Source organism: Sebastes fasciatus, chromosome 11 (genome assembly GCF_043250625.1).
Source record: "Sebastes fasciatus isolate fSebFas1 chromosome 11, fSebFas1.pri, whole genome shotgun sequence".
Classification (NCBI taxonomy): Eukaryota; Metazoa; Chordata; class Actinopteri; order Perciformes; family Sebastidae; genus Sebastes; species Sebastes fasciatus.
The window spans coordinates 5,579,419-5,602,225 of record NC_133805.1 but is presented as its reverse complement, the minus strand read 5'-3'; the positions used below and the strand labels follow the sequence as shown (position 1 = coordinate 5,602,225).

The 22,807-nt window shown below is 39.0% G+C and overlaps 1 protein-coding gene across 4 annotated transcripts in view; it reads left to right on the top strand.

Annotated features, from left to right (window-relative positions):
• chd7 (chromodomain helicase DNA binding protein 7) overlaps positions 1 to 5,316 on the top strand; it is a 101,041-nt gene extending 95,725 nt beyond the window's left edge. For all 4 annotated transcript variants that reach the window (XM_074650174.1, XM_074650171.1, XM_074650172.1 and 1 more), the window contains exons 36-41: positions 14 to 253; positions 342 to 557; positions 1,241 to 1,381; positions 1,525 to 1,629; positions 1,796 to 1,976; positions 2,916 to 5,316. In XM_074650174.1, the coding sequence (XP_074506275.1) occupies positions 14 to 253; positions 342 to 557; positions 1,241 to 1,381; positions 1,525 to 1,629; positions 1,796 to 1,976; positions 2,916 to 3,931 (1,899 nt within the window). In that variant the 3' untranslated portion in view covers positions 3,932 to 5,316. The remainder of the gene's footprint in view (positions 1 to 13; positions 254 to 341; positions 558 to 1,240; positions 1,382 to 1,524; positions 1,630 to 1,795; positions 1,977 to 2,915) is intronic.
• Positions 5,317 to 22,807: the final 17,491 nt, after the last annotated feature.

The following is a 22,807-nucleotide window of genomic DNA, read 5'->3' as shown; positions in this document are numbered from 1 at the left end:
ATTTGTTGTTCAGGGTATGCACCATCACCACAAGGCCTCTCCGTCATTGGCCGGCTTCCCCAGCGCCCTGGTGACGAGCCCCTCCCTCAAAGCCCAGATGGAGTTGCTGCAGCAGCAAGCCCCGCCCTCCGGACACCGAGCCAACGGCTCACTGGAGGCTGACCTGCCCATCATGAGGAGGAGGCGGGGCCGCAGGAAAAATGTTGAGGGCCTGGAGCTGCTGTTCATGGGCAACAAGAGAGGAGGAGGAGGGGTACGGAGTGTTTCTAATAGGCGGTAGAGTTGTCTGACAACACAGTGTGAGCATCGACATTAAATACGTTCTCTGTGCCTCTCTTCAGGATGATGCTGATGGGCCAAAGGTTTCAGGTGTGGTGGAGGTTCAAGAAGCCGCCCGTTCACACAGATCCCTCGCCGTCCCGGAGCAGAGCCCCAGTGCCAGATCTCTGGCCTCCGGCAGCCTGGAGGACGAAGAGGCAGCCGTTTCCAACAAAGAGCTGGGAGAGTGGCTGAGGCAGCACCCGACGTACACCATGGACATGGCTGGATTCACACCAGTACGTCATCCTCTCTTTCCTCTTCACCTTTAGTCCTTTGTTAGTGTGATCCTAAACAGGATTATATGTTAAAGAGGACCTATTGTGTTCATTTTCAGATACATACTTTTTATTTTTACTAATTATGTGTATTTTCTACTAGACCAGGGGTCAGCAACCTGCGGCTCCGGAGCCACATGCAGCTCTTTAGCTCCTCTCAAGTGGCTCCCTGTGGATTTAAAAAAAATGGAAATGAATAACTGTTTTTTGTTTACAGTTTTATTTGTCATTGTCGTAGGTCTATGGTACGACGGTACGACGGAGTATTAGGGCCACATTGAGGGGGAAAAAATTATTGTTTAACCGAACCAAACTCTTCGGACTCTTCGCTCCAGCTCCGCTCTAAACTAGCTTTGTTTGAGGGCGTGCCAAACTAGCCATTAGGCAGGTGTTATGCAAATGTGTTACTTGGTGACATCACCATGTTATTGAAGAAAAAGGCGGGGCTTCAAGCGAGTCGTTTCAGGCAGTTCAGGAGTGCTTCTGTGGGGAAGAGTAACTATACACAACTATACAACACACTAAAGGGAAAAAGCACAAAAGGTCCTCTTTAAAGAAGTTTCTCTCCCGTTTCTTCATCTTTTCCTCTAAGCCACGAGTTATTCACACCTACCTTTCTGTTTCTTTTTGTCTTCCTACAACAGAAGAGCGAGGATGTACTGCTGTCGCAGTTTTCTAAGCCCAAACAGAAGCGCCACCGCTGTCGAAACCCCAACAAGATCGACATCAACACCCTGACTGGAGAGGAGAGAGTGCCCGTGGTCAACAGGCGCAATGGACGCAAGGTAAGCTCATCAGGATGCTCCGGTCAGAATTAGCTACAGCTCATATTGATATCTAAGGACGAGTGGCTCGCCAAGTTTACCGTCTACATGTTGGAACTGTGTGTCTTCTCTACATGAACTGATCTCATCTTCCTGTGCCTCAGATGGGCGGGGCCATGGCTCCACCAATGAAGGAGCTTCCCAGATGGTTACTGGAGAACCCAGAGTATTCCATCGCCCCTGACTGGACAGACATCGTCAAACAGTCGGTTAGTAACCGCGACGAAACCAACAACAGCTACGCAACAACTTGTCTATTGATTTCACCGTGTATTACCGTTTCCTGTAAAGCTCCTCTGGGTCCAGCGTTTCCATATTGCCAGCTTCCTCTGAGTATTGGATCTGCTTTCTAACCTTAAATCCTCCTCCACACAGGGTTTCCTCCCAGAGGCCATGTTTGACCGCCTTCTGACCGGCCCTGTAGTCAGGGAGGAGGGCGTCCGTCGTCGGGGTCGACGACCTAAATCCGAGATCGCCAAAGCAGCCGCCGCCGCCCAGGCAGCGACGGCAGCTCAGGCCGCCCAGGTATCACTGGCCAACGCTGTTTCATCTGCAGGTACAAACTACATTTCACCACACACACACATAATCCCCATGTATGTTAACCGGGTGTGTAACTTTATTTTTTTTTGTCTGCGTAATGTTGGCGCATTCACACCGAGAGCGAAGCGAACTTTTCGCACGCCGCAATTACGTACAAGGTCGACACAAAGGCGCAGGAGAAATAGTTTAACTCAAGCGAGAAATTTGCGTGATGCTGTGTCTCAAAAGCCTATCGGCGTTGAGATTCTCCTCCTGTCGTCACTGACGTCCTGACGTTGTTGAATCAGAACCGTAGCCGTCTGTGGTCACCCAGAGCTCCGATAGTACATCGTATCTGTACAGAGACCGGACCAAACTGTGTATAAATGTATAAATGTATGTGTATAAACCTTAGACGGTCTATGGTATAAACAACAACGTCGCTGCCGTATAGATGACTTTATCTTGAGTGTTAACAGAGCAGCTGCATAGCCTGGCACTGATCCATCCAAACTCCATTCAGAAAACAGGCATTTTGTTTGCTTGTCGTCTTGCGGACAGACCTGACAAAGCATGAATTCAGACTTTTAACAAATCGGCATTATTAGGTAGTTATTCCGGCATCCTTTTGATCCATTTATTGCAATTAAATCACAGCAAAATCTGTTTATTTTAGGTTCCTACAACAGTAGCGACATGTGGCTTGCTAGATACAGTCAGTGCAATGCCACCGTACATGAATACAGCTCGACGGCGTTTGGTTAACAGTGGTTATGTCTTCCATGGTTGATGGCTCGAATGAAAACAAATGATACCGGCGGTCCAATTCGCGTCTGAACGCAGCACCAGAGATGGGAATTTTATAGCAGTTAGTGTTTGTGCTGAAAGGGTTAAAGAGCTTCATGTTAACCCTTCCTGTGTGTATGTGTATTTGTGTGTGTGTGTGTGTGTGTGTGTGTGTGTGTGTGTGCAGGAGGAATCAACCCTCTGCTGCTGAACAGTCTGTTTGGAGGGATGGACCTGTCGTCCCTTCAGAGCCTCCAGTCTCTCCAGCTGGCCGCCGGTCTGATGGCCTTCCATCCCCCCACCGACCCCAAGCAGGCTGCCGCCAACGCCGCCGCCGCCTCCATGCTGCCCCTCATGTTGCCCGGCATGGGAGGCCTGCCCAACATGGCCGGTCTCCCTAACATGTTTAGCCTTGGCGGGCTGTTCGGCGGTAACCTGGCGACGGCTACAGCTGCCGCCGCCGCCGCCACATCAAACTCCCTCGCCGCCACATCACGGAACACCAACGGAACGACAGAGGGAGGAGACAGCGACGAGGCGGGGACGAGGAAGAGAGACGAAGAGGGAGAAGACTATGAAGAGGTGGGAGACGACAAGGAGGCGGCTGATGGCGATGAGGAAGGCGGAAGAGTGAAGAAGGCGAGGAAGAAGAAGAAATCACAAAACGATGTCACCGGAGCTCCTCAGGTCCCGGCTGCTAATTTGTCAGCCGAGGCGTCCATCAACGGCGACGCCGCGGCGCTGTTTGCCGCGGCCGGCATGTCGGCCAACTCCCTGGCGTTCAACCCCTTCCTCCTCACCTCCATGGCGCCCGGCCTCCTCTACCCCTCCATGTTCCTACCTCCAGGCCTCGCCGGGCTCAGCCTGCCCGGCTTCCCCACCGCCTCCACCCTGGCCGAGCTTCAGAACGCCATGGCCGGAGCGCTGGGGGGCTCCGTCATGAACGTAAACCCCCCGAGAGGCGAGGACGAGGAGGAGAAGAAGAAGAAGAGGGGGGCGCTGCAAACTACAGGAGAGGAGGAGGATGAGGAGGAGGAGGAGGAGGAAGTGGAGGGAGGAGGAGGAGGAGGAGGAGAGAGTGACTTAGCCGAGGAGAAGGAGGAGGAGACGAGAGGCGACGACTCGGAGGACGGAGCGATGGGAGAAGAGGAAGAGGAGGAGGAGGAGGCGGCGGCGTCTCCGCAGAAGGACAAGAATGACTGAAATAAAAACACAAAGTGACTGGCCTTGGACATTTCCTCCCCTCTGCCCTCCTCCACTTCACCACGTTTACACGCCTCCACCAGAAATATCCAAACTATTATCAATCCTGTTTTTTTCCCCCTCCTTTTTACATTGTTGTTGATTTCTCTTCACTATTTGTTGTTATTTTTTTTGAGCAGGTATATTTACTATGCGTCAGAGAGAACGAGGTGTGCGTGTGTTAAGTTAAATCTCTCTGATCGATAGTGTAGTCAGGGAAAATCCTCAGAGCTCGGCTCCTCTTTAAAAGACTCTTTCTGGTTGGGCCTGTGTGCACCCACAACTCTCTCTCTCCCACAATCCTTCAGATAGGACTTCACACAGTTCCAATAGTGCTACTATTATTATTATTATTATTATTATTATTATTGCTGCTTTCAGCTCCTTCTTTTTTTATTTCTGCTTCTTCGTCTGGATTGTTGTCGTCGGCAGCATCTCATCAGAAGGAGAAGAATCGCCCGCCGGCGGCGCCTCTTCCAACATCAGTTCTCGAAAATACAGCATTACAGCTAAACCCCGGCTGTCTGTCTGACAAAGCTGCTGCGAAAATGGAATTGTGGGTAATGGAGTTGATTTGCTCTGGTTCAGAGCAGATTCTTTTCTTTTTTAAGTTCTCACATATCAGACCAGGTAGACTCTGAGGAGGAAAACCAGACTGGCCTAAAAAAAAACTCAGTCTCACACACTGACTACCACGACATTATTCCAACACACTTGATCACTAGCTGCACACACATTCAGATGTCCACCACCACTACACACACACACACACTAACCCTCTCTCTTGTCATGTGACTGTTTCTAGGAGGACTCGTCCCCCCTGCAGCTGTTTTCTTTTCCTTTTTTGAGTGTGTGTGCTTGTGTGTGTGCGTGCACACTGAACCAATACTGTTAAACCCCCCCCAGTCCCACACTGTTTCTGAATACCAGTCTTGAGTCTTTCCACTGCCAACTCCGAATCCTGTCTCTCTCTCTCTTCGAGGCGACGGCTGGTTTTTTTTGGGCTCCGGAGTGGCAGGCGGGCTGGGTCTGCCACCAATCAGGCCTTTTATACGATTGGTCCGCTTCAAGCCGCCGAAAGCCAGCCGTCCCCGTCCGGAGGTTTTTCTGTGAAGGGATTTTGGAGCGGCGGTCCACACAGGGATGTGATGTTTCAGGTTTATTCTTTTAAAAAGGGGGGGCACATGAGATGGTTGATTTTTCCCGGTCGCTGCCACATTAAATATCTTTTTTTATTATTTGTATTATTTTCTTTCCTCTCATATCCCGGTAGTTCAGACCAAGTGCTGCTCCCTAGTGACCTTCTCTTTAAAAAAAAAAAAAAAAAAAAAAAGACTTTCTCTAGTCACACACACTGACACACCAGGCCTGGCCAAAAACAGGACTGAGACACATTTGTTCAACAGAGTTTGGAAATGAACAAGTTTCTATAATGAAGTTCAACTCTGGTCGTCGCTGAGGAAGTTTTTAAATGCTTGAAAAGCGCGGGGCGGCGCTCCATGATTTTGTTTCCCATTTCCTTTCTCCCCCCCCAACACCCCCGAGGCCAGTTCAAGTGTCTGAGATAAAAATCAAAAGCGCCGCCGCCGCAAGTGGTTCAAATCATTTGAAAGTGCATTCAAACACACACACACACACACACACACACACACACACACACACACACACACACACACACACACACACACACACACACACACTGTGGCCAGGTCATATTAACATTTGCTATCACAGCCAGCCCAGCAGACGCAGAGAGAGAGGACGGGGGACGGAAAGGAGGGGAAGACATCGATGGACACCTTCCCCTCCGAGCTCCTCGTCCTCCTCTCTAATGCTGAGACAGCAATAACCAAGGCAGCTTTTGAATGTTCCAACATCACTCTCCCATCTCACACACACACACACACACACACACACACACACACACACACACACACTATATGAATAACCACAAGTGTCGTATGAATAGAAAAAACTAAACAAAAAACTGTAAATGATGACAAATAAGTACTGCAATCAATTTTTGTCTCACTCTGTTCCTGTTGATGCACTGGTGTTAAAGAGTTAAAATAATCAGGTACCTTTATTACTTAGCTACTTTTCTTGAAAAAAATGGACTTTTTGTTACTTTTAGCCAGCAAGCTGAAGAGCATTACCTCAAAATTCTTATCTAGCCTTGAAGTTTACAGACATACCATGTAAATGTTTTTTTTTTCTTCCTTTTTTTTTTTTGGTGTTTGTCTTTTTGTTTTTTGTTTTTTTTGTTTTTTGGAGACATCATGTATGATGAATTGTAGCTATGATGCTTTTAATAAAAGTGAATCATGATATTCGCCTAGGAAACCAAACCTCCGCTTGCATCTCGTTATTTGTTTCACTTCTTCTCTCGCTTTTATTTTTAGGCAAAACGGCACTTATGTGTTGCGCTCGTTTCCAGGATGAGGTCAGGTCTACTTCCTGCCCTGCTGCTACAAACACTGGAGGTGTTACACTGACTTACTGTGTGTGTAAATACTATGGTATATCAATATGTTACTTCAATTATTAAGACTTAAGAACAGGGCTGTCAAACACATTGATATGTCCAATTGGATCTCAAGTGTGCTGAACCAGTAAACCCATTGCATAATGATAACCTAGAAATAACGACACTTCCAAAATCAGTTGCTGAGATGACTCGCTGATCTCTCGGCTACGATTAAAACCAGACTGCTGTTTCCTCAAACCTGCCAATGATTCATTTCTCTTCTCTCACTGGCTTTACCTCTGTGAAGAAATAGGAACTAGGAAAACCTTAGTTCTGCTGCTATAGGCCTAGACTGCCAGAGGACTTCCTATGACGCACTGAGCTCCTTCTCTCCTTCTGGATGCATTCTATGTCCCGTTCATGCACGTTACTAACTTGATTTCTTCCCCGGAGTCTTTGTGCTTTCTCGTCTCGCAGGTACCCATGGATCTGGGTTGCTTGACACCCACTAAAGGCCCTGTTCAGACCTGGTATTAACATGCATCCTCAGTGATCCGATCACAAGTGGACAGCTCTAAGTAGTACAGGTATGAACGCACTCAAGACGCATTGAGATTTGATCTTTCAGACCACATTCAGAGGTAGTCTGGGCCGCATATGGCCACAGTCTTTTACGGGAGTGTGCCCTGGGCCACATTAAGGACCGCCTACTCAACCGGCTGGGATCTGCGGGGTCTCACTGCGCCAGACGTGAGCGCTCGTCTGCCTCGCGGCGTGGAAACGACCTCTGTGCTCTACTGTATTCTGTCGGTATTTTCTTAAAATATATCTTATCTATACGCTACATAATCTACAGACTATCAGACTAAGAGCAGGAAGTGCATTATTATCACAAAAATAAACAATTTTATGCTCTTAATTAAATCATAAACACATTGGTTGTATAGATAATATCTATACCCAAAAGTGAAGCCAAAACATCTCGATCGCCGGCTGGTTGCTGTTGGTTTAGGAAGCGCTCGATTTGATATGCAGCAGAGCTTTCTATGAGCAGGACGCGCATTTTAAACGTCAATATCTCAGGCAATCATGTTCATTTAATTGTGATTAAAAAAAAATAAATGTGTTATTAATATTTTATTAATTGTGCAGCCCTCGTGTAAATGGTTTAAGTTTAATTTATTTTATTTAAAATCCAGTCAATGAAAAAGACAAAAGAAATATGTCAGGAGAGGTCAAGAAGCCAAAAGGCTTATACAAAGGACCTCCCCCCAAAACCTCAGGAGAAAAGAAAACAATAACAAAAAAGGAAAAAGAACTAAACTAATATATAATTTATAAATACAACAAAAGTTAAAAAACAAGAAGTACACAAAATGAGCAGAAACATGAACCAAAAAGCGGAAAACAATCCAAATAAAAACAATGAAATACATAAAAACAGATAAAAAGAAAATATATCTAAACAAATCAAAAGATAATTAGACATCATGAATTAAATGTGATAATTTCCTTTTAAATTTTTTCTAAGGATACAATACAACAATATATTGTATACTAATACAACTATACAATACAAATACAACTTGTACTGTATGTTACAGGAGTGTTAGAGGCCTGTTAGCGGCCCCTAGAGGCCTCAGTGGTCATTACGTGTAACTGGACCACGACAGAGAGAGCAGACCGATGAGAATAAACCAACTATTAGATCAGATGTAAATGTTGTGGTCATAAAACAGTATTCAGTGTGTGTGTGTGTCAGCCAGCATTAAAGAGGAAAACGGAGACAGTTGAGTTGAACATTTTGGGGTCGAATGGAGTTGAAATAAGAAAACAGGAAATTTCCTGTGCGTGCGTGCGTGTGTGCGTACTCCAGCCAGTTGTTAGAAATGGCCTCCCTCCCACTGGAGCTGCTGACAAGACGCGAACTGACAGCCAGACCCCAGTGTGTGTGTGTGTGTGTGTGTGTGTGTGTGAGAGAGAGAGAGAGAGAGAGAGAGAGTGAGAGAGACTGGAATGGACAGTATGTGAGAGATTTTGGCTTTTCTTTTCATCCATGAAACTACCAACTTCAAACTAAACCCGTACATTACATTCAAAGACATGAGGCCTGTACTACGAAGCAACTTCAACATACCCAGGGTATCTTCTCGTTATCTGGCTTAAAGGGAATGTTTGTAAGAATCAGAAATGTCTTGTTAACAGCAACACATGTGGCCGTTAAGTCAACGGAAGTCAGTGTCCTGTTGCTCGTGCTCGCTCTACATAGACATGAACGAGCATCGCTCAAAGCAGTGAGGCGACACACGTCAGCTAAAACCACAATATCACTCTATATTTCAGCTGCTTGGCAGTAATGTTAGCTGACCAGACGAAGGTCTCTCCATGAATCACTGCTGATCCTAGTGTTGGCTTTTCCTGCCTCAGCCTCCTGACCGCGGCCGGAGGGAACGGGGGAGACACCGGAGTTTTGGTCGGAGACGATAATGTTTCTCTCTGCGGAGCCCCGTCACTTCACAAGACACGGGAAACCTCTGTTGGTCTGGAGGAGTTATTTCTGCACAAACGTCCACTGAACATTCACTAGATATTCTCAGAGCTATACTAACTCTTCTGCAGTGTGGAGTGAGCAGCATGCACGTGAGAGTGGAGCGAAAGAGTGAGAACGAGCACGGTGTGTGAGTGAAGGCAGGCAGAGGAGCAGAGGAGCAGAGACTCCGGTCCTGGAGACCAAAGCTACGGTCTCCCCCGCGTCCTCCGACCGCGGCCAACACTGTTTAACAGACGGGCTTCACTAGATACAACTTTGCGGTTTTGGTGCTTCCGTGTAGTTTGTGTTGGAGTCGGAGTCTGAACAGCGTAGCCACAAGCAAGCGTGCATGGGACACCGAACCGCAATGATTTATACGTGTAAGAAGTTACAAACAGTCCCTTTAACTAACCCTAACAAACGAGATCCCGCTAAGTGGTCCTAGGACGCCGGTTATTAACTCAGTAACTCAACCCAGGGTTTCTCAGTCTGGTTTGTTTAAAGTAGAAGTTTGGAGACATGTTTCAACTTTACTTTCTGAAGAACTTTGTTATTGTCTATGAGGGACACGGGATTCTTTTCCTAAAAGGTGGCGTGGTCATGCGAGCGTATTCTTGGATGATGTAGCTATAGCAACATCATCAATTTTTGATGTGTAGCTCAGTGGCATTCAACTTCTCTTATTTCATGAAATGTGTTTATGAAAACATTTGAGGCGAGAAATAATCCGTGCAGTTGCTGAATCTGTCCTTATTTTGGATCGACAACGTTTATTTTAAAAGATTCTCGGGAGTTTCGAGAGGTGGCGAGTCGCGTCGAACGCCCGTGATTTGCATTAAGAAGATTAGACCTCGACTTTATGCAAATGAGGAACGGCCGTCGTGACGCTCCGTCTCTCTAATCGCGCCGCCACGCTACCAGAATGCCTTGCACGGCAGCTTACATAGACAATGAATGGGAGGAGCGTGGAAAGGACACGTACCATTAGGCTCTCTATAGCAACATCATCAATTTTTGATGTGTAGCTTCGTGGCATTCAACGTAAACTACAGAGGCTGCCAATCCCCCTCAGTGGAGGTGTTCTCTGTTTGACGTCATATTTATCAGTGTTAGAATATAATGATGTGATCACACTTAGCCTATAATATACTGCACCTTTTAAAAAAGCGCCTGGCAACATGTACTGAATGGAAGTCAATAGAATGTCCTCGCATGAATAGTAATAGAAATAATGTGTGTGTGTGTGTGTGTGTGAGCGAGGGTGTGTTTACTCTAGCAGACAGTAGAGAGGTGGAGTGTGTGTGTGTGTGACAGACGTCTGGCCTAATCGCGTTGCTGGAGGAAGTGGGACGTGAAATCCACCAGCCGCCCCATACCACACACACACATACACACACACACACGCACACACACACACACTGAACCACCAACCCAGCATGTAGTCTTGTCTTCTACCCTCATTTCTCCTTCCAGGAATTTAGAGGGGAAAAAAACAGACTTCTGTTGGTGTATTGAAGGTCCTTGCAAAAATGCCAAGATCAGATCTTCCATAAAAATATAAAACCAGTGCTGCAAAACTATATATACATTAATTATAAATGATATGTGAAGCTGTAGTGAAATAATTAGATTGATTAAAATAGTTGTTTTCAAGCGGGAATTCAATTATTGAAAAGCCGCTGCACGTCAATGTTTACTAAACACACTGTAAAGGGTTTGCTGATATTGTTTAATCAGTCATCTTAATATGCAGAGCATCTGAGCCGTGGTATATCGGGACAAAGCCTGCCTTTGTTTCTGAAGGCTCTTCTGTCGGAAGCAGCTCTGCTGGCATCACGGCTCTGTCTGCATCTATATCAGGCCAGGCTCGGCTCTGCCAGCTAACTTGTAATGAATCTAGCCAGATTAGTGAATATCCAGCCTTATTGTCCAACATACTGTACATCATGTTGATGATAATCTCTGTAAACAGATTCTGCGTTCACATGTAGAATCTGTAGGCAACGGGACAAGATTGTGGTACCGGAAGCGCTCTGGTTTCCGGTTTATTGTCTAAACCTAAAGAAGTTGTAGTTTTGCCACTTAAACCTAAAGAAGTTGTTTTGATGCCTTAACCTAAAGAAGTTGTAGTTTTGTTGCCTAAACCTAAAAAAGTTGTTTTGTTGCCTATAACTGAAGAATTTGTTTTGTTGCCTAAACCTAAAGAAGTTGTAGTTTTATTGCTTAAACCTAAAGAAGTTGTTTTGTTGCATAAACCTAAAGAAGTTGTAGTTTTTTCACCTAAACCTAAAGAACTTGTTTTGTTCCCTAAACCTGAAAAGTTGTTTTGTTGCCTAAACCTAAAGAAGTTGTTTTGTTGCCTATAACTGAAGAAGTTGTTTTGTTGCCTAAACCTAAAAAAGTTGTAGTTATGTTGCCTAAACCTAAAGAAGTCGTAGTTTTGTTGCCTAAACCTAAAGAAGTTGTAGCTTTATTGCTTAAACCTAAAGAAGTTGTTTTGTTGCGTAAACCTAAAGAAGTTGTAGTTTTGTCACCTAAACCTAAAGTAGTTGTAGTTGTGTTGCCTAAACCTAAAGAAGTTGTAGTTTTATTGCGTAAACCTAAAGAAGTTGTAGTTGTGTTGCCTAAACCTAAAGAAGTTGTAGCTTTGTTGCTTAAACCTAAAGTAGTTGTAGTTTTATTGCTTAAACCTAAAGACGTTGTAGTTTTGTTGCCTAAACCTAAAGAAGTTGTAGTTTTATTGCGTAAACCTAAAGAAGTTGTAGTTGTGTTGCCTAAACCTAAAGACATTGTAGTTTTGTTGCCTAAACTTAAAGAAGTTGTAGTTTTGTTGTCTAAACCTAAAGAAGCCTTTTTGTTTGTGTTCAAAATGTGACATTTTATTCAGTTTTACATGTTAGAACGTGTTTCATTTAAGTTTCACTTTCACTTTCACAACGTAGTAGGTGTAGTAGGCTCCTATTGACCCACATCTATGGTGCTTATAGCGACTGATAACGCCTATTTAATAGCCTGATAACAGTCGAATCGGGTCATCAAAATTAACATAAAACAAAATAAAGTAATAAATTATAAATTAAATATGCTATAGCCATGAAAGCTCTGTCGGTCTCCCTCTTCTTCTCACCCTTTCATCTCATACTCTTCCGTGTGTGTGCGTGCATGTGTGTGTGTGCGCGTGCACGCTCATGTCCAGATGAATCTCTCTCCACTCGGCTGGATGTGTCACTTCCTGCTCTCTGCGGTTGTCATGGAGAGGCCAGGGCTCCAGCGATAAAGAGCCATCTGCCGTCAGCATGACCACCTACAGCCCGGCCGCCGTCACGGCAACCGTGATTGATAGCCCCCAGAGAGAGAGAGAGAGAGAGAGAGAGAGTGTGAGAGAGAGAGAGAGAGAGAGAGAGAGAGAGTGAGAGAGAGAAACAGAGAGAGAGAGAGAGAAAGAGAGAGAATAAATATGATAAAAAGGGAGGAGAGAGAAATGAGAAAGGCATCGAAGAGGAGGAGGAAGACAGTGGGGGTTTGAAGGAGGAGGAGAATAAAGGAGGGAGGAGAGAGAAGAAAAGGAAGAGGAGTAGAGGAAAGAGAGACAGGTCCAGATGTCCTCCTGTTTGCTCTGGGGTTTTAAGTCTCTCTCTCTGTTTCCAAGGGAGACAAATGGTAAAAACATGACATTGAGAGCCAGTGCATCAATTGCTTGCACACAAACACACACACACAGCCATGTACTTCTATCTTTGTGAGGACACTCATTGACATAATGCATTCCCAGGCCAATTACCCGAACCCTAACATAAACCTGACTCCAACCTGGACCTTAAAACCAAGTCTGAACCCTCAAACAGGCCTTCAAAGGTCAGTCAGAAGGTGAGGACCGGCCAAAATCTCCTCTCTTTCAGAGAATGTCCTCACTTTCCAAAAATGTCCTCACTCTGAAGGTCTAAAACGCAAATTGGTCCTCACAAAGATAGCTGTGCAAGAACACACACACACACATAATGGCATTCATTGAACCTCACTTCCTCCTCCGGCTGAGGGGAGGATGTATGTTTCTGCAATAATGAGAGTTTGGGGTGACATAAAGGCTCTTTCTTCCTTTTTTTTTTTTTTTTGACATTTCTCGATTTCCTGTTGCTGAAGATTCAGATTCGAGAAATTTTGGGGTAAAAAAACATTTGGGGCTGTGTTTTTGTAAGTATGTCGAAAAATTTCAAGAATAAAGTCATAGTTAAGTATGTTGAAAAATTTCATGAAAAAAATCTAAATATAGTATGTCGAAAAATTTCATGAAAAAAGTCATAGTAAAGTATGTTGAAAAATGTCATGAAAAAAAAGTCAGTTTTAAGTATGTTGAAAAATTTCATGAAAAAAGTCAAAATATAGTATGTCGAAAAATTTCATGAAAAATGTCAGTTAAGTATGTTGAAAAATGTCATGAAAAAAGTCAGTTAAGTATGTCGAAAAATTTCATGAAAAAAGTCAGTTAAGTATGTCGAAAAATTTCCTGAAAAAAAGTCAAAATATAGTATGTCGAAAAATTTCATGAAAAAAGTCAAAATATAGCATGTCGAAAAATGTCAGTGTTGAAAAATTTCATGAAAAAAAAGTCATAGTATAGTTTGTCGAAAAATGTCATGAAAAAAGTCAAAATATAGTATGTCGAAAAATGTCATGAAAAAAGTCAAATTATAGTATGTCGAAAAATGTCATGAAAAAAGTCAAATTATAGTATGTCGAAAAATTTCATGAAAAGTCAAATTATAGCATGTCGAAAAATTTCATGAAAAAAGTCAAATTATAGCATGTCGAAAAATTTCATGAAAAAAGTCAAAATATAGTATGTCGAAAAATTTCATGAAAAAAGTCAAATTATAGCATGTCGAAAAATTTCATGAAAAAAGTCAAATTATAGCATGTCGAAAAATTTCATGAAAAAAGTCAAAATATAGTATGACGAAAAATGTCATGAAAAAAGTCCAATTATAGTATGTCGAAAAATTTCATGAAAAAAGTCAAAATATAGCATGTCGAAAAATGTCAGTGTTGAAAAATTTCATGAAAAAAAAGTCATAGTATAGTTTGTCGAAAAATGTCATGAAAAAAGTCAAAATATAGTATGTCGAAAAATGTCAGTGTTGAAAAATTTCATGAAAAAAAAGTCATAGTATAGTTTGTCGAAAAATGTCATGAAAAAAGTCAAAATATAGTATGTCGAAAAATGTCATGAAAAAAGTCAAATTATAGTATGACGAAAAATGTCATGAAAAAAGTCAAATTATAGTATGTCGAAAAATGTCATGAAAAAAGTCAAATTATAGTATGTCGAAAAATTTCATGAAAAGTCAAATTATAGCATGTCGAAAAATTTCATGAAAAAAGTCAAATTATAGCATGTCGAAAAATTTCATGAAAAGTCAAAATATAGTATGTCGAAAAATTTCATGAAAAAAGTCAAATTATAGCATGTCGAAAAATTTCATGAAAAAAGTCAAATTATAGCATGTCGAAAAATTTCATGAAAAAAGTCAAAATATAGTATGACGAAAAATGTCATGAAAAAAGTCCAATTATAGTATGTCGAAAAATTTCATGAAAAAAGTCAAAATATAGCATGTCGAAAAATTTCATGGAAAGTCAAAATATAGTATGTTGAAAAATTTCATGAAAAAAGTCATAGTGTAGTATGTCGAAAAATGTAATGAAAAAAGTCATAGTATAATATGTTGAAAAATGTCATGAAAAAAAGTCAGTTAAGTATGTTGAAAAATTTCATGAAAAAAGTCAAATTATAGTATGTTGAAAAATGTAATGAAAAAAGTCAAAATATAGTATGACGAAAAATGTAATGAAAAAAGTCAAAATAATGTCGAAAAATGTCATGAAAAAAAAGTCATAGTATATTCTGTTGAAAAATTTCATGAAAAAAGTCATAGTTAAGTATGACGAAAAATTTCATGAAAAAAGTCAAAATATAGTATGACGAAAAATTTCCTGAAAAAAAGTCAAAATATAGTATGTCGAAAAATGTCAGTGTTGAAAAATTTCATGAAAAAAAAGTCATAGTATAGTTTGTCGAAAAATGTCATGAAAAAAGTCAAAATATAGTATGTCGAAAAATGTCATGAAAAAAGTCAAATTATAGTATGTCGAAAAATGTCATGAAAAAAGTCAAATTATAGTATGTCGAAAAATTTCATGAAAAAAGTCAAATTATAGCATGTCGAAAAATTTCATGAAAAAAGTCAAATTATAGCATGTCGAAAAATTTCATGAAAAAAGTCAAAATATAGTATGACGAAAAATGTCATGAAAAAAGTCCAATTATAGTATGTCGAAAAATTTCATGAAAAAAGTCAAAATATAGCATGTCGAAAAATTTCATGGAAAGTCAAAATATAGTATGTTGAAAAATTTCATGAAAAAAGTCATAGTGTAGTATGTCGAAAAATGTAATGAAAAAAGTCATAGTATAATATGTTGAAAAATGTCATGAAAAAAAGTCAGTTAAGTATGTTGAAAAATTTCATGAAAAAAGTCAAATTATAGTATGTTGAAAAATGTAATGAAAAAAGTCAAAATATAGTATGACGAAAAATGTAATGAAAAAAGTCAAAATAATGTCGAAAAATGTCATGAAAAAAAAGTCATAGTATATTCTGTTGAAAAATTTCATGAAAAAAGTCATAGTTAAGTATGACGAAAAATTTCATGAAAAAAGTCAAAATATAGTATGACGAAAAATTTCCTGAAAAAAAGTCAAAATATAGTATGTCGAAAAATGTCAGTGTTGAAAAATTTCATGAAAAAAAAGTCATAGTATAGTTTGTCGAAAAATGTCATGAAAAAAGTCAAAATATAGTATGTCGAAAAATGTCATGAAAAAAGTCAAATTATAGTATGACGAAAAATTTCATGAAAAAAGTCAAATTATAGCATGTCGAAAAATTTCATGAAAAAAGTCAAATTATAGCATGTCGAAAAATTTCATGAAAAAAGTCAAAATATAGCATGTCGAAAAATTTCATGAAAAAAGTCAAATTATAGCATGTCGAAAAATTTCATGAAAAAAGTCAAAATATAGTATGACGAAAAATGTCATGAAAAAAGTCCAATTATAGTATGTCGAAAAATTTCATGAAAAAAGTCAAAATATAGCATGTCGAAAAATGTCAGTGTTGAAAAATTTCATGAAAAAAAAGTCATAGTATAGTTTGTCGAAAAATGTCATGAAAAAAGTCAAAATATAGTATGTCGAAAAATGTCAGTGTTGAAAAATTTCATGAAAAAAAAGTCATAGTATAGTTTGTCGAAAAATGTCATGAAAAAAGTCAAAATATAGTATGTCGAAAAATGTCATGAAAAAAGTCAAATTATAGTATGACGAAAAATGTCATGAAAAAAGTCAAATTATAGTATGTCGAAAAATGTCATGAAAAAAGTCAAATTATAGTATGTCGAAAAATTTCATGAAAAGTCAAATTATAGCATGTCGAAAAATTTCATGAAAAAAGTCAAATTATAGCATGTCGAAAAATTTCATGAAAAGTCAAAATATAGTATGTCGAAAAATTTCATGAAAAAAGTCAAATTATAGCATGTCGAAAAATTTCATGAAAAAAGTCAAATTATAGCATGTCGAAAAATTTCATGAAAAAAGTCAAAATATAGTATGACGAAAAATGTCATGAAAAAAGTCCAATTATAGTATGTCGAAAAATTTCATGAAAAAAGTCAAAATATAGCATGTCGAAAAATTTCATGGAAAGTCAAAATATAGTATGTTGAAAAATTTCATGAAAAAAGTCATAGTGTAGTATGTCGAAAAATGTAATGAAAAAAGTCATAGTATAATATGTTGAAAAATGTCATGAAAAAAAGTCAGTTAAGTATGTTGAAAAATTTCATGAAAAAAGTCAAATTATAGTATGTTGAAAAATGTAATGAAAAAAGTCAAAATATAGTATGACGAAAAATGTAATGAAAAAAGTCAAAATAATGTCGAAAAATGTCATGAAAAAAAAGTCATAGTATATTCTGTTGAAAAATTTCATGAAAAAAGTCATAGTTAAGTATGACGAAAAATTTCATGAAAAAAGTCAAAATATAGTATGACGAAAAATTTCCTGAAAAAAAGTCAAAATATAGTATGTCGAAAAATGTCAGTGTTGAAAAATTTCATGAAAAAAAAGTCATAGTATAGTTTGTCGAAAAATGTCATGAAAAAAGTCAAAATATAGTATGTCGAAAAATGTCATGAAAAAAGTCAAATTATAGTATGACGAAAAATTTCATGAAAAAAGTCAAATTATAGCATGTCGAAAAATTTCATGAAAAAAGTCAAATTATAGCATGTCGAAAAATTTCATGAAAAAAGTCAAAATATAGCATGTCGAAAAATTTCATGAAAAAAGTCAAATTATAGCATGTCGAAAAATTTCATGAAAAAAGTCAAAATATAGTATGACGAAAAATGTCATGAAAAAAGTCCAATTATAGTATGTCGAAAAATTTCATGAAAAAAGTCAAAATATAGCATGTCGAAAAATTTCATGGAAAGTCAAAATATAGTATGTTGAAAAATTTCATGAAAAAAGTCAGTGTAGTATGTCGAAAAATGTAATGAAAAAAGTCATAGTATAATATGTTGAAAAATGTCATGAAAAAAAGTCATAGTTAAGTATGTTGAAAAATTTCATGAAAAAAGTCAAAATATAGTATGTCGAAAAATGTCATGAAAAAAGTCAAATTATAGTATGTCGAAAAATTTCATGAAAAAAGTCAAATTATAGTATGTCGAAAAATTTCCTGAAAAAAAGTCAAAATATAGCATGTCGAAAAATGTCAGTGTTGAAAAATTTCATGAAAAAAAAGTCATAGTATAGTTTGTCGAAAAATGTCATGAAAAAAGTCAAAATATAGTATGTCGAAAAATTTCATGAAAAAAGTCAAATTATAGCATATCGAAAAATTTCATGAAAAAAGTCAAAATATAGCATATCGAAAAATTTCATGAAAAAAGTCAAATTATAGCATGTCGAAAAATTTCATGAAAAAAGTCAAAATATAGTATGACGAAAAATTTCATGAAAAAAGTCAAATTATAGCATGTCGAAAAATTTCATGAAAAAAGTCAAATTATAGCATGTCGAAAAATTTCATGAAAAAAGTCAAAATATAGCATGTCGAAAAATTTCATGAAAAAAGTCAAATTATAGCATATCGAAAAATTTCATGAAAAAAGTCAAAATATAGCATGTCGAAAAATTTCATGAAAAAAGTCAAATATAGCATGTCGAAAAATTTCATGAAAAAAGTCAAAATATAGCATGTCGAAAAATTTCATGAAAAAAGTCAAAATATAGCATGTCGAAAAATGTCATGAAAAAAGTCCAATTATAGTATGTCGAAAAATTTCATGGAAAAAGTCAAAATATAGTATGACGAAAAATGTCATGAAAAAAGTCCAATTATAGTATGTCGAAAAATTTCATGAAAAAAGTCAAAATATAGCATGTCGAAAAATTTCATGGAAAAAGTCAAAATATAGTATGTTGAAAAATTTCATGAAAAAAGTCATAGTGTAGTATGTCGAAAAATGTAATGAAAAAAGTCAAATTATAGTATGTTGAAAAATGTAATGAAAAAAGTCAAAATATAGTATGACGAAAAATTTCATGAAAAAAATCAAAATATAGTATGACGAAAAATTTCATGAAAAAAGTCAAAATATAGTATGTCGAAAAATGTCATGAAAAAAGTCAAAATATAGTATGTCGAAAAATTTCATGAAAAAAGTCAAATTATAGCATGTCGAAAAATTTCATGAAAAAAGTCAAAATATAGCATGTCGAAAAATTTCATGAAAAAAGTCAAATTATAGCATGTCGAAAAATTTCATGAAAAAAGTCAAAATATAGTATGACGAAAAATGTCATGAAAAAAGTCCAATTATAGTATGTCGAAAAATTTCATGAAAAAAGTCAAAATATAGTATGTCGAAAAATTTCATGGAAAAAGTCAAAATATAGTATGTTGAAAAATTTCATGAAAAAAGTCATAGTGTAGTATGTCGAAAAATGTAATGAAAAAAGTCATAGTATAATATGTTGAAAAATGTCATGAAAAAGTCATAGTTAAGTATGTTGAAAAATTTCATGAAAAAAGTCAAATTATAGTATGTTGAAAAATGTAATGAAAAAAGTCAAAATATAGTATGACGAAAAATTTCATGAAAAAAATCAAAATATAGTATGACGAAAAATTTCATGAAAAAAGTCAAAATATAGTATGACGAAAAATGTCATGAAAAAGTCATAGTATAGTTTGTTGAAAAATTTCATGAAAAAAGTCAAAATATAGTGTCGAAAAATTTCATGAAAAAAAGTCATAGTATAATATGTTGAAAAATGTTATCATAAAAAAGTCATAGTGTAGTATGTCGGAGAAATTAAAAAAAGTCATAGTATATCTGCTTAAGTTGTTCTTTTTAGATGTGCTAATGTCGTTTCTAAAGAGAGAAACTAGAGCCGCCATTGATCCTGTCACGTTGTAGTACGCTATAATTTGACTTGACACTTGCATCAAGTTGAAAATTCATGTAAAATCACAGTATAAAAGTGTAGGTGTCATGTCCGACACCAGAGATGGCGGTTTGTGTTTCACACGAGCAGCCTGTGTTGTCCTGCTTTGTGCTCTAATTTGATCCACTTTATGAGCTTCCTGTCCTGATTCCCCCTGAACTGAGAAATTCCAGTAACACACTGGTAAGATGAGCAGCCAAACCAGTCGGCAGTGGAAAACAGCTGAGTGCTTTCCTGGAAACATCCAGCTGCTGCTGCTGCTGCATTACCACAGTTCTTTTTTATTGTGGCGACCTTCAGCTCTCTGAGGTGACTCATGACAATTTCAGCTGTTATTATCTCATAATTCATCTCAGATTAAAGCTTCACGCTGCTGCAATTGAATGTTATTTATATATATATGTGTAACTGTTTCTATGTGTGTATCTTGAACAGATTTATTTGATTAATTTGTAATTTATTTCTGAGGCTGATTTCATTTCATCCCATTCAGTTCATCTCCTCATCTAAATCAATAGAGATATGAATCAGCCCTGTGTGTGGTCTGCAGGGAGAAAATCCATTTCTATGGCAGGAGATACGAGATCCTCACTGGGCCAGCGTGTGCGTGTGTGCGTGTGTGCGTGTGTGCGTGCGTGTGTGTCCAGTGAAATACGACCCAGGGTGTCTGGGGTCCATCCATTTCCAGCGGCCGCTGCTGATGGCACTGTGTCAGCCTATCATATCGCTTAATGACTCTGAAGTCATCACTTACCTCATCCTGACATCAGGTATCGATTGGCTGACTGAGAGAGAGGGCTGATGGATGGATGAGCGGGCCAGACAGCCGGATGGACGGACAGATGGACGGACGGGTGGACAGCTGAAGACGAGAGTTAATCTCATTAAAAAAATATGTTCATTACATACGACTCCCTCAGCGGTCTTTGAATTCAATAAATCAGCAATACAGATCATAAAAAAGGAAAAATCATTAAATAGATAACTTATTCTGTGTTTTCACTTTCCAAAATCCATCACGGCTGCATCATGTTTACTGTACAGGAGTGGCACATTCAAGTACCTCACTAATTTAGCATTGCACTCTTGAGATACTGGCTGTATCCGAAACCGCCTACTACATCCTATTGACGAACGCAGTATGTACTGTATACTGTGTTCGTCAGTAGTATGTAGTGTGGAACGTAAATGGATTTATTTTGTAGTACGCTAGGCTGGGTTTCGCGGTTTTCCGGTTTTGGAAAGCGGAAGTAAACAGCACGGACAATAGCAAACCTCCGCTACTTTACATTACAAAAATGACCGAAAGTGACCGTTCCAACGCTTTGCATTGTGGGATACAGTAGGCGACTGGTCCGATGCAGACTGGAGATTTTTTTCCGAAATCAGTACGACATCCAGGTTTTTTCTTCATTCTTTGACATACTACATTTTGGCCAAACCAGTACGTACTACTACTATAGCATGAGGTTTCAGATACAGCCTCTGTCTTTTTTTATTACAGCGGCCTATCCAGCGGTTTGGCTGGAGGGCTCGGCACCAACGCTGAATCCTTGCGTTCTGATGCTGCTTGGAGTGCATCCACTTCAAAGGTCTGCGGTCGGTCTGCAACACAAACTCTCTTCCCAAAAAGGTAATACTTCAATGAATCAATCGCCCACTTTGCAGCCAGTCCCTCCTTTTCCACAGTAGAGTACTTTCTATCCCGGTCAAGCAGTTTCTTGCTCAAGAACAGGACAGGTTTCTCTGAGCTAGCACTGTCCCTAGTCCAACACCATCAACCTGCACGAGGAAGTGGTTTGTTCAGTCAGGGCTCTTCGACGTCACAATCACGCTTTAATATCTTTTATATCTACTTATTCTCTCTCTTTCAGACTCTCAAACCAGAGTTGGTGATTGTTGGAACAGTGGAAAGACTAACAAAGACACACCCGCTCACTGCTTGAGGTTTTGCCCTTTTGGAAAAATTACAAAAATGTTGTGCACCCTGGACTTCTAACCCCCAAAAGGCAAAACTAGACCACACTGTCAACCATCACACCAAATTTGAAGTTCCTAAGTTAAATGGTTTTTGAGGTCTGCTCCGGAAACGAAAGTGTGACACGCGGACGGACGGACATGCGGAGCGCTACATACCCCCGACTACGTCGTCGCGGGGGTAAAATTACTGTCTCTGTCAATGGAGTCTGGTGGCTTTGAAGAGCGCATATTAATTGTATGATTTGTAAGTTAATACGTTTATTATTAATGTTAATAATTGTCCCAAATCCCTGTTGATTTTATTTATTATCTGTGCCGGAAAAGGGACAGAAAATACGTTTCCATCACTGCTAATCGGAGCTGGAGCCAATAAATACCCGTGACTACTGCAGAGAGTCATTTGTCCCAGGAATGAATGCAGATTATAACCTTTCCCACAGAAGACAAAAGCCAGATGTTAGTGGGTGTTGGTGGGTTTTTGTCCAGTGGGAAAGTCTGAATCTAAGGCTGGGGTCGAAAAGTTAAAAAAAAATTACGTCCTAATGTCTTTTCCTAACCGCTTTTCCTCGACCTCGATGGAAAACGTCATGAGGTCAAGGAAAGATGAGAAAGAGAATTCAGAAGGAGTTAGGAAAAGACAACCGTGGTGTTAAGAGAATCCGACTGCTCTTTCACTTTAGGTTCCGTAATTCTGATGTGACGGCGGTGGATGTTAGTGACGTGGTGAAACTACAATGTTCTGAAGATGGACTACAAAAGGCGTTGCTTCCCCCGTGCGTTCTTAAATAGCTCTTTCAGTGACAGACTGCTTCACCCGCGGTTTGTTTAAGAGAGATACTGCAGGTCCTTCTGCTGCTGTCATCAACATATAATAAAGGATTATCTGACCTAACGTGGACAACCGGTGAGAAATATCACTTCATTACCAAGGTTGGAATTGAAAATAAAAAAGGAATAACCTACAGGCTACCACAGAGTTTATATGATAAATATTGACGAAGGAGTAGAACCATTAAATTTGTGTTTGTGTTATTTAAACTGTGTCAGTTGATTTATTTGCATGTAGACGTGCATTACGATGTGTTATGTTAGTGTATGATGAGTAGTGTGAATGTGTGTCACCATGTAAACTATGTGGACCCCAGGAAGAATAGCTGCTGCTATGTAAAAGCTAATGGGGATCTAAATAAACAAACAAAATGTGTACTTCTTCCTACTCCTTTTTGGACGTAACATTTATTTACGTTGATTATTTGTTTACAGTTCATTTTATTTGCTAT